Source organism: Triturus cristatus, chromosome 7, assembly GCF_964204655.1.
Source record: "Triturus cristatus chromosome 7, aTriCri1.1, whole genome shotgun sequence".
NCBI classification, from domain to species: Eukaryota; Metazoa; Chordata; class Amphibia; order Caudata; family Salamandridae; genus Triturus; species Triturus cristatus.
The window spans coordinates 1,720,187,000-1,720,199,326 of NC_140590.1; the positions used below are offsets into that span (position 1 = coordinate 1,720,187,000).

Consider the following 12,327-nt stretch of genomic DNA (forward strand, 5'->3'; position numbering starts at 1 on the left):
GGCAAACCAGACCATCATTGTGTAATACCCTTAATATATGTAAGTGGTTGTCTGACACATGGGACTGCTCTCTCTTCATGAAGAATATAACTATGGCATAGCCATTCATATGGCTGACTCTGCCCCAGTCCTATTGGCCTTCCAGAAGCAACAACCTTATCGACAAAGGTCCCGGCTACCAATTGCCATGTCATTCCCTGCATCCTTAAGGATACAGTTGTGCAAAAAAACCCTCCCCTAAGTGAGAGCATAAAAAAGTGCTATAAAGAACTTGGATCCATCTGAGATGTCACAGCCTTGTCCATGTTCTACCCTGCAGGATTGTGTGCCATGTCTGGAGTCTCGCTGTACGCTCACAGGATCACCTCGCAGTTCTTCGACCCCACCGTCCTGGAGCAGAAGTAAGTCTCACCTCTACTTGTCTTGATGTTGTGTTCCTCCACCTAAACCTGTGCCCTGCCGGCGAGGGCGTAGCCGGCACCATGTCAGAGTGTCACCAGACCAAAGGGTCTTGTGCGTCTCTTTTGCTGTGAAACTCTAACTTTCTAAACTCATAAGATTTCATGACCAATAAGGGTTATTGGTCTGCTTGTTTTCTGTCTGATCTTTACTCACAGAGACCACTTGGTTTCCAGGTTAACCAAGACCTTTACTCACAGAACCCACTTGGGGCCATGTTTACCAATTTCTCACGTAGCGCAGAGCAGGAGAGCACCAAATTTACTGAAATATGGTGGTGCAGTGATTCTGCCCAAAAACAGAACTATGCGCAAGATTATAGGACCTTGGTGTCCAGGGACTGAGTCATCCTACCACCTTAGTACCCATGAGCCCAGGACCGACTAGCTATAGTGTCCCACTTGCTCTCTACTCACTCACAGAGAAATAAGTGATTAGACATCCCAGAACACAACACTCCCAGATCTCCCAAGAATCGCGGTAACAAGATACACCCTTTCACTCGCACTCTTGTACTTGTCCACAATAAGATATGAGAGACACGAAACAGTTTAAAATATTTATTTTAATTAACGTGCCCTACCATGCAGTATATGTGCCACCACAAGCAGGAAAATGCATAGTACAAATACGGTCAGCATAGCAGCTAGTCCATAAATCATGAAGGGAGAGGTCATCATGAAAAGACAATGGAGCCTAACCTCTCTCCTCTTGCTAAGAATAAGTGTTATTATATATTAGAAGACCTCTGGGCTTTGCCAGCAGACCCCATACCGTAGCCCATAGATGGTAGATCTGCATCATAGGTGCTGTCTTGCTCTTCTCCCTAGAGAGATCCCTCTCCCAAGTGCCCGCTACCTATTTGTGTCTTCCATTAAGACCAAAGTACGTTGTACTAAATAACAGATGCGTTGGTATGTTGTGTCTAGGTGCTAAGGCCTGACCAGAACAAAATAACAAGGAGCATTGTTTATCGACCTTGTTCACGATGTTCAGACCAAATACCAGGAACAGGCAGAGAAGGCACACAGCAGACTGTTCTCATGTGAAAAGTGCGAACAAAGCCTTTGCAAACATAAAGCTATGTAGTAGCCTGCGCAAAGCCATGCAATGTCTGCAGAGCTCATGCTAACTTAGTGGAGACTACAATGTCCCCATGACAATGGACCTCTCCTCCCCTCTCCCTAGCGCCTGTGCTGAAATTAGCTGCCGTGCGCCATGGAGACACCTTTGCTCCATAGTGCAAGGGTGTCTCTGTGAGTCAAGCATAGGTTTTATGCTGGAAAGATACCCTTCCAGTACCAAATACTATGCTCAGACTAATTTTAAACATTTTCCCACTTTGTATGTGTGCTGTACAGTGCAGCACAAATGTGAAGTCAGAAAATAAAGGAGAAAAAAACATTTCTCATTCATAGCACCTGGTTGAAGGATGCACTATTTTCTGACTCTGAATCCTGTCTACTTTATTTAGTAAATAGGGTTTAGCGTCAGAAATCTTGGTGGTTGCATAGGAACACTCATGCACCGCCCATGGTACCCCCCCCCCCCGGCACTGAGTAATGCAAAGTTGTGCTATGTGGTGCTTCATGTTACTTTCACGTTAACTCCAGCACTAAACCATTTTGGCGCTGGAAAGAAAATCGGTCAAAAAGATTTTGCGCTGATTTGAATGACTTTTGTGACTCAAACACGGCATAAAATCTTAGTAAATCTGCCCCTCGGTCTCCAGCTTTACCACTCTGATCCATAGAAGCTCCTACGTGCAGTATGGACCTGATTTAGAGCTGTCTGGAACATGTGCTGAGATTGAAAAAGTGCCCTTCGCTGGGATTTCTTTCTCAATACCATCCCCATCATGGAGGAAATTCCAACTAAGACGTTTCCTCCAGTTGCACCACCTTCTCCAGGAATTGGAGTATTTCCAGTTGGCACCCAGCTCTAAGTTGGTACTGTTTCCTACACTTAAACCTCTAGGAACTGGCATCCATTTATACATGGATAATAAAACTCTGCAACCTCTCTCCACTAATAAGGTTCCCTAAATCTGACTCCTTCCCTACTAGTGATGCATTGACCTCAGCTTCAAGCTCAGAACGCTTAGTTGCATGTCCAAGATCTTCAGTAGAACAGTGGCGGCTGGCAAGGATCGGGGTGCAGGGGCAGGTGTGTGGAGTAAGGGGATGTAAGAAAAAAAAAAACATACCTCCACGCCGCGTCTCTCATCCGTTGTCTCTCCTCCGCATTGAGAGGAGCATGAAGCACCCAGGCTTCCAGGCTCCCCTGAGCCAATTACAATGCTAAAATGCAGTGTTGTGATTGGTCTGAGCGCCATGGTTTGGCGCTTAGCCAGGAACTGGTAGCTTGTACATGTTCTGTACCCAGGCTGTAATGCAGCCTGGGTGGAGAACATGCAAGGTGCGCATGACTGTTTGGCTGACCCAAGACGGCCGAACAAATAGTCATGTGCACTTAGTGTGCCCACCACTCCTCTCCCTGCTCTGTGAGCAGAGCAGCCCGCCCCTTCAAAGCTGCTGCGGCAGCAGCGAAAAATAAAATGATAATAATATCATGCTATTATCTTTTTATTTTTCCTTTATTTCACTGCTGCAAAGCGGTGGGGTGATGCTCCTCCGCCTTAGCAGAAGCAGAAGAACTGACAGATAGAATCTTCTGGTGTCCACCTGTTTTTATTTTCTAATCTCTGGATGGAAATTGAACAAGAGTTGCCACAATTTTTTCTAACACGCACCCCACATTCTACTTTTTAATACCTTGCAGAAGTCCCCAAGAACTGCCAGATCAGGAAACTGACATAAAGAGAGATCATTTATTCACACTGATAACTGACTAAAGAAAGCTGCCCCAACCCACTTTGGTCTATTTGTTCCCATGAGGCACAGGGTCAGACTGATTTGCATATGGCCATGTCTGAACTGGGGTGGCAGAGTGGGCTAAAGAACGGTGATGGATCAAACCCAGATCTGTTGACTGGGTGTGAGTGTTTGATTGGTTCTGATGCTCCGTCCATCACCACCCCCTTTTGTACCACTTTGTTCGCCATAAGTTGGCAGGGTATGCTCAGACGTGAGTCCCTTGCTCACTTTGCCACTGGATTCAAGCAAGCCTGGCTGAAGACGGCTGAAATGCCAGAAACCGGTCCCAGGAAGCTTGTTTCCGGTCCAGGGAAGGCATGGCTTGGCAGTTTGGGCTGGACTGTTCCCATGAGGCACAGGGTCAGACTGATTTGCATATGGCCATGTCTGAACTGGGGTGGCAGAGTGGGCTAAAGAACGGTGATGGATCAAACCCAGATCTGTTGACTGGGTGTGAGTGTTTGATTGGTTCTGATGCTCCGTCCATCACCACCCCCTTTTGTACCACTTTGTTCGCCATAAGTTGGCAGGGTATGCTCAGACGTGAGTCCCTTGCTCACTTTGCCACTGGATTCAAGCAAGCCTGGCTGAATATGGCTGAAATGCCAGAAACCGGTCCCAGGAAGCTTGTTTCCGGTCCAGGGAAGGCATGGCTTGGCAGTTCGGGCTGGACTGTTCCCATGAGGCACAGGGTCAGACTGATTTGCATATGGCCATGTCTGAACTGGGGTGGCAGAGTGGGCTAAAGAACGGTGATGGATCAAACCCAGATCTGTTGACTGGGTGTGAGTGTTTGATTGGTTCTGATGCTCCGTCCATCACCACCCCCTTTTGTACCACTTTGTTCGCCATAAGTTGGCAGGGTATGCTCAGACGTGAGTCCCTTGCTCACTTTGCCACTGGATTCAAGCAAGCCTGGCTGAAGACGGCTGAAATGCCAGAAACCGGTCCCAGGAAGCTTGTTTCCGGTCCAGGGAAGGCATGGCTTGGCAGTTTGGGCTGGACTGTTCCCATGAGGCACAGGGTCAGACTGATTTGCATATGGCCATGTCTGAACTGGGGTGGCAGAGTGGGCTAAAGAACGGTGATGGATCAAACCCAGATCTGTTGACTGGGTGTGAGTGTTTGATTGGTTCTGATGCTCCGTCCATCACCACCCCCTTTTGTACCACTTTGTTCGCCATAAGTTGGCAGGGTATGCTCAGACGTGAGTCCCTTGCTCACTTTGCCACTGGATTCAAGCAAGCCTGGCTGAATATGGCTGAAATGCCAGAAACCGGTCCCAGGAAGCTTGTTTCCGGTCCAGGGAAGGCATGACTTGGCAGTTCGGGCTGGACTGTTCCCATGAGGCACAGGGTCAGACTGATTTGCATATGGCCATGTCTGAACTGGGGTGGCAGAGTGGGCTAAAGAACGGTGATGGATCAAACCCAGATCTGTTGACTGGGTGCGAGTGTTTGATTGGTTCTGATGCTCCGTCCATCACCACCCCCTTTTGTACCATTTTGTTCGCCATAAGTTGGCAGGGTATGCTCAGACGTGAGACCCTTGCTCACTTTGCCACTGGATTCAAGCAAGCCTGGCTGAAGACGGCTGAAATGCCAGAAACCGGTCCCAGGAAGCTTGTTTCCGGTCCAGGGAAGGCATGGCTTGGCAGTTCGGGCTGGACTGTTCCCATGAGGCACAGGGTCAGATTGATTTGCATATGGCCATGTCTGAACTGGGGTGGCAGAGTGGGCTAAAGAACGGTGATGGATCAAACCCAGATCTGTTGACTGGGTGTGAGTGTTTGATTGGTTCTGATGCTCCGTCCATCACCACTCCCTTTTGTACCACTTTGGAAAAGCACTGGGCCTGTTCGATTTAAAATTCTTGGACCGAATTAAAAAAATTATCTCACAAAACCCTCTGAGAAAGGTACACAAGACAACATTGTGAAATTACTGTACAGGGCTCAGTGTGGGACAACACAACCAACTATACTGCTTAAACTGCAAAAAGCAGAGTTAAAGTGTGATGAACAGCATTGGGTTCAGTATTCAGCAGTCTACATTCAGAAGTAAGAATTGAGTTGGGACTACTTTCTGCCAGTAATTACCGAAATATCCACAGTCCCCCAACCTGCTGTGAAGAAGTGAAGACCTGAGCAGCCCAGTGAAGCAGTTCATGCAACACATGGAGTGTGTGCCCACCATCAAACATGATTTACCCAAAGGCAGTCAGGCCAGGTCTCTCACACCTTAGTTTACCACCTTCTTGGAAAGTCCCTGCCCTGCCTCATCTTAGGGAGAATTGAACTGCGGATTCAGAGTGGACACACATCAACTCACCTGGTATTAAGCTGGCAACTTGTTTGTATATGTAGATTCAAGTGAAGACCTAAGTTAACAAAGAAAGATACTTAGTAGAGTGAAAATATACAAATATATACCAACATTAGGTCACTATTTAGCTTTAAGATTTGCTCAGATAAAATATTGACATCTAGAAGAAGCAAAGGTACTTTCTGAGTCCAGCAAAGCTCTGCATGATTATTGGGTGGGAGGATTTTAAAATGTCTTTAATTTTTAATCTTTTTTGCAAAGTTTCCTTTAGATCTAGATTACTTTTAGGACCGATGTAATATTTAAATAATGTCATCGTGGAAAGCAAAAATGTTAAATGGGTTTTATTAATTGGAAAAACGTCCAGTTATTTTCTTAGTGCTGGAAGCATGTGAGGGGAAAAACTGTGATTATGGACAGTTTTTATATTAAGATAAACCAAGGGGCCTGCTTTTCCTTTTTTTTATTGTATTATCCATATTGGTGCAATAATTGTGATTTTAGGTAGAATAATGCATAAATATTCTGTTTGAGATGTTGATGAATGGATAAGATCATCAAATATTCAAACAGTTCTTTAGAGTGGAAAATGATTAGATTTAAATTGTTCTATTATAAACAAAGCAATACAAATCTAACTTACAGAAAATTCTAGGATTTTTTTTCAGTTTGTGGTATATATGGTTCATTGGTAACATCAGTTCATTTCTCGCAGGTATGAGCTGGGAGCGGCTCTCTTCATCGGTTGGGCCGGTGCCTCCCTGTGTATCATCGGTGGTGCCATGTTCTGCTTCTCAATGGTACAAGAAACCACAGTCCCAAGGTAAAGAAAGTCGCTGCCGCTATTTCACTGCTCTGGCCATGGCTGCGGCATGACTCGCTGTCTGCAATCTGATATTGATGCCTTCTTGAGAAATCAATATCAGGATGATGCTGAGCGGATATGGTTTATTTGTTAAGCTGTGACTATCTACAACTATATGTTGTTTGATAATTAGGCAGCATATTGAGTGTAAAGGTATTGGTTGATTTGCCTGTGGTTGGGTGGCTTTATAGTTGGGCACCTTGTTGGTGGAGTTGGCTTCTTATTGGCAGTCTTTGGGTTGGTGGCCTTGTGGTTGGGCAGCCAACATCTTGACGGGCCTTTCTGGCAGGAGGTCTGGCTGTTGTGTGGTTTTATGGTGGGGCAGCATATTTGTTTGATAGTGCAAGGGAGCAGTTGAATTTAGAGAAGGCTTTATGAGAGATTGGTGTGGTGGATAAGTGGATGAACAGATGAAATAATAGGTGAACATAGGAGTGTGTGAATGAATGCATTAATGTATTCATGGGTATGTGGGTGAAAGTGTATGAAAGAGATGGGTGAGTATAAAATAATGGATATACAGAGTTAAGTGGATGGGGATGCAGGTGGCTGATAGATAGATCCGCTTTACAACGGGTTCTCAAAAAGGAAAGAGAGGTCAATTAAATTCACTTTTCCGGTACATATATGAGCAATTCTCAAAGACACCCCAAGATTTAGGACTACTTCAACAAGGGCTGAAGACATCTTCTAACCTGATGATATATCAATTAGTGTTGTAGATACCAGGAACTATTTGTATATATCAAAAATACTCAAACACATGTCAGGATTAATCTGTAAATCTTTGAGATTCAATGGCACCCTGGGGATTATTTATACAACAGCAAGGATCAAAGACTTCCGAAGACTGATATTTCAAGGAAGGGTCGAAATATCACCATGGTTATTGATATATCAACTGGTCCCAAGACATCCTAGAATTCATTGCTACATCAACAAGGGTCAAAGTCTTCGGAGGGTGTATCTATATGTCAACAAGGTTCGAAGACATCTCCACAATTCTTGCTAAATCAACTGGGGTCAAACACATCTAATAGTTTACCAATTTATTTCTCAATGATCAAAGGCATATCAGCATTTATCTATATCAACAAGTGGCAAAATTATGGTAGGACTTATGACTATATATAAACAAGGGACAAAGACACGTTTGTTAAATGTATGTCCATGGAGTCCTTTCCATAACAGATTTCTAGGACAGCTACTAGCTACTTACATTACTTCCACTCATGTTTATCATCCGTTCATTTATTTCATATGCACATTCTGAAAATATACCATGGAAATAAGCCATCTATGGATCAATGAGGAACAACCTGGTAGAAGAAACCTCACAGTGTATTCATATATCAATGAGGGTGATAGATTTCTGTGGTAAAACCAATACATAAGCAATAGATGATCATGTCTCAGGACCCATTAATTTACACTTTTGCTTTTATAGCCACAGTAACTGTAACTTACAGGTATCTACTGTTTTGCCTGCAGAATGAGTTATTCCTACAATGGAGCCGCTTCAGTGATGTCATCTCGGACGAAGGCGCAGGGTGGACTTGGACGAGCCGACCACCACCCAGGAAAGGGCCCCCCAAAGAACTTCGACAAGAACGCCTATGTGTGACTACCACAGCTGGCCACAGAGACTGTTACCATGGACAGGCCAGAGACATGATAATGGTGAAGCCAACAGGCAGGAGGTGGTCATCATTTTCTGAGAAAAGCTGGAGTCACCAAACCCTTCTGATGCCAATGGCCGCTACCATCACCTCCTGTCTCTCACTTAACGTCACTTCTAACTCTTCCTTTCTGTGTGTTTTATGCTTCTCTCACCTCTCTCACACTTCTCTTTTCTCCTTCCCTTTAATTCTCCTTTTATGTTCCTTATCTCTTCTCTCCTTCTTCTCTTAGTACTTTTCTTTCTTAAGTTACCGCTCCGCTCTATTTACATCATCTACACCAATTATGTTTTAAGCCTCACTCTGCCTCACCTGCTACCTCTACTGACCTGTTATCTTTGCCTCACCTCTCGGTGGCTTTTTCATCATGTCGAATTCTTCTGTTTCACTCCTCTCCTCTCATCCCTTCCCTACTCTCTCAGGGCTTGAGTATCAAAGCGTCCTTGAAAAAATAACCAACCATTTATGCTTGTAAACTTGTGTCTAAATTGTGCATACATACCATAATTCTCTGCGATTCCCAAAAAGCGACTTGGTAATTCATGGAAATCTTTGCAGGTCATAGATTCCTTTGCTTTCTCATTGGCAACAATTCTCACTGAAATTCATACTCGAGTGCAGTTTTTTTTACATTTTTGTTTCTATGTTTTCCACATGGAGAGATCTCTTTCTCAACACCTCCATGAAATATGGCTGTGTGCTCTTTTCTTTCCAAAAACTAGAGTAGCATCGCTGTCTCTCTGAGGAGTAGTTTTATGTACATATCCCAGCTGGAAAACCTAATGGAAACCCTGAGTAACCTGAGGGATAGCTCTGCTATCTGACGCCTGAAGATGTAGAATTTCTGAAATTGGCTGTTTTTACTCTTATGTTTTTTAGAGTTTTGTATAGCGTGAACTAGACTCGAAGATATTGGGTATCAGAGCGCTTTACGTAGCACCAGTTACAAGGACACATTCATTTTTGCTGAGAACGGGAGATTAAGTGATTTGCCCAGAATCACAGGATGTTGAGCGTCGTTGCCGAGACTTGAACCCCGCTCCCCAGCTTCGACGTCGACTGCTCTACATCCTCTTCTTATTAGAAATTTATGAAGGGCGCCTATCGCCAAAAAGGTCTCTTTACCCCATTTACTAGTGATATGCACTGACCTTAAAAGTGGTATTAGTTGAACACGGTTGTTGATTTTTTCCAGAAAACAAGAAATGTGGAAAGATACATCTTAAATCAGGAGTAAGATTATTTCAGAGGTGTGAGGCCAGAGCAGAAAAGGCTTTAAAGACTAGTGTGGATGGCTTACAAGGTGGTTGATTGAGTAGCCGAGCTTGAGACAATCAAAGAGTTCAGGAATGCTTCTAAAAGCTGATTTTACATTTCAAGAAACCAAGGGGCATATCAACAAGGGCTATATCTCTGCTTTTTTGGCTTTAAAAGCCAAAAAAGCAGAGATAAAACTAGCGCCCTATCAGCAACAGTGTGCTAACACGCAAATTCGCATGTTAGCACCCTTTTACTCTACGCTTCCCCTTGCATCTCTAATGAGATGCAAAGGGGGCGTTCCAGAGTACATTAATAGAAGAAATGTCGCTAAGCGACAATTCTCCTATTATCAAGGATATCGCTAACCCTGTTAGAGATAAAAAAAGCAGCGCTAACCGCGGTTAATGCTGCTTTTTTACGTCTGGTATTTTTCTGACTTAGCCATGATGTCCTATGTAAGGTGGATATCATGGCTAAGTATGTCTATCCCTATCAGTAAGATATCGCAAAACCTTGTGGGATTATCGCTGTATTTCCAGCAATAATCTCAGAATTGGCAGCTTGCGCTCTGAATTTTATCGCTTTGGAGATAAGCGTTGCTAATAGCACGCTATCGCCGTGATAAAATTCAGAGTTGGCCGGCGATAATTATCCTCACGCTAAGAGCGCTGAGCGATAATTATCGCCGGCCCTTGCTTATATGCCCCCAAGCTCTTGACCATAAACCATATGCAGACCAGGCAGAGAGGCATACATGAAATACGGTTTTCAATCTGTAGCCCGTGAAGGGCTCAAGGGAGGGTTAGCCGATGAAAAACTAATGGCAGGAATAACCAGTCTGGCCTCTGGATTCTAACTTACTTGAAGCCTAGACATAAAATGTTGGAATATTCGTAAATAGAGAGGATTACAATATTCTAGTTTCGACCCAATCATTGACAGGACAACATTCTTACGGTTACTGATGGAAAAAGGGGCATTAAAGGTTTCAGCCTTTACAACCACTAAGCTCTGGATGATGCCACCACTGAGACTTGCTTTTCCATAGTAAGGTTGGATAAAATGTGATTTCAAGATTTTTCACAGTGGCTTTAGGGAGAGGAGAATTTCCAAAACATGCTGGATAAAGAGGAAACCAAAGGGCCTGAGACTTCCCTACAATAAGACTTTCATTTTTTCTGTTTTTATCTTCAACCACTTTTGAGCAAGCCAGAGTTTTGCTCTGCCCAGGCATTTAAAATAAATCTAACTTGAGAGATCCGATGTCAATGCTGCTGCCTTTGAGAGGTATGCTCCCTTGCTAATGGTAAGATCTAATATCTAAAGGTTAGGCTCTTAAATCTGAGTAACCCAAGGGATAGCTCTGCTGTCGGAGACCTGAGGATGTGAAATTGCTGTACACTGAGGGAAAGCTCTGCTGGCTCTTGTCTGAGTATGTAAGATGAAAGTATCCTGAGAGCTCTACTGTTAATGGGTAGTTCTGATGTCCAAAGGCAAGACTTAAATTTGAGTTACCCAAGGAATAGCTCTGCTGTCGGCAGTGATTAATTTGTAAAAAAATAAGTGCCGGGGCTCGCGTCAGGCAGCAGCTCGCACCAGCTCATTTCTCCTAGTAGTGCAGTTTAAAACATCCAAATTCTCACCATGAAACCCTACTAGGGGAAAGAGGATGTGGCGTAATGATCAGAGTTGCCAATTTCGGAGCCGGGGAACCAGGTTCGACTCTGGGTGCCGGCTCAACATCCTATGATTCTAGTCAAATCAATTAATGTCACTGGGCCTACAAAAAATGAGTGTTCATGAAAAGCGCTTTGGGTAGAGTTTGAGCTAGAAGTGCCAGTGGTGATGATTAAGTGCCAGTGCTAAGCACTGGAAACCACCGGCTCAAATTAAGCACTGGCTGTCAGAGACCTGAGGATTTGACATTTCTGTAATCTGAGAGGAAGCTCTGCTGATTCTTTTCTGAGTATGTAAGATGAAGGTAACCTGTGAGCTCTATTGTTAATGGTAAGATCTAATGTCTAATGTTTAGGCTTTAAGATCTGAGTAACCCAAGGGATGTCTCTGCTGTTTGAGATCTGAGGAAGTGAACCTTCTGTGAGCTGATGAGAAGCTGTGCTGATTCTTGTCTGCGTATGTACCATGAACATACCCTGGGAGCTCTGGTCTCAATGATGCAGCCTCTGAGAGATATGCAACATGAGGGATACATGTGTTGGCTAAAGGTTAGACTCTTACATAGGAGTAACCGAAGAGATAGCTCTGCTGTCTGAGACTTTAGCATGTAGAATCGTTATAACCCGATTGGAATCTCTGCTGTATCTACCCCGAGCATGCAAGATTGCGTAACCTAAAGACTTTATTAGCTGCTGTGCTTTAGCTTGCAAAAGAAATGCAACCTGAGTGATTAGTTTGCTGACCAAACCATGGACTAAAACACATATGTCATGTAAGTTGCAGGTCTGCTGTATATTGCCCAAATTGAACAAGGTGTTTGAAATAAACGATAGTGCTGCTGTTTCTTACCTGAGGCTTTAAGATGTCTTCCATTTGACAGACTGCTCTGGTGTTTAAGCTTGGCATGTGATTGTCTTTGTAACCTGGGGGATAGCTCGTCAGTCTATGACCCAAGCAAGTCAAATGACTCCAGGAGATATCTTCTAGGGTCTGGCAATTGTTTGGGAACAACAAGAGACAATCTAAGGGCATGATGTTGAGTTTGGCAGATAGCGTACTCTGGCACAAACGTGACGGGGAATCCTGGCCGTCAAACTCTCGGTCCATCAGTCTTAATAAAGGTTCAGGTTTAGGTTGGTGGTGCTCCCATTGGCTTTATCGACGGAAATCTTACTCCAACGATCAGA

General features: G+C 44.2%; 1 protein-coding gene across 1 annotated transcript in view; it reads left to right on the top strand.

Annotated features, from left to right (window-relative positions):
• The window catches only part of LOC146812887 (claudin-10-like), a 46,149-nt gene extending 34,142 nt beyond the window's left edge, over positions 1-12,007 (top strand). Inside the window, exons 3-5 of the mRNA XM_085619958.1 lie at positions 320-401; positions 6,375-6,482; positions 8,016-12,007. Of these exons, the coding sequence (XP_085476084.1) occupies positions 320-401; positions 6,375-6,482; positions 8,016-8,148 (323 nt within the window). The 3' untranslated portion in view covers positions 8,149-12,007. The remainder of the gene's footprint in view (positions 1-319; positions 402-6,374; positions 6,483-8,015) is intronic.
• The last annotated feature ends 320 nt before the right edge of the window (positions 12,008-12,327 follow it).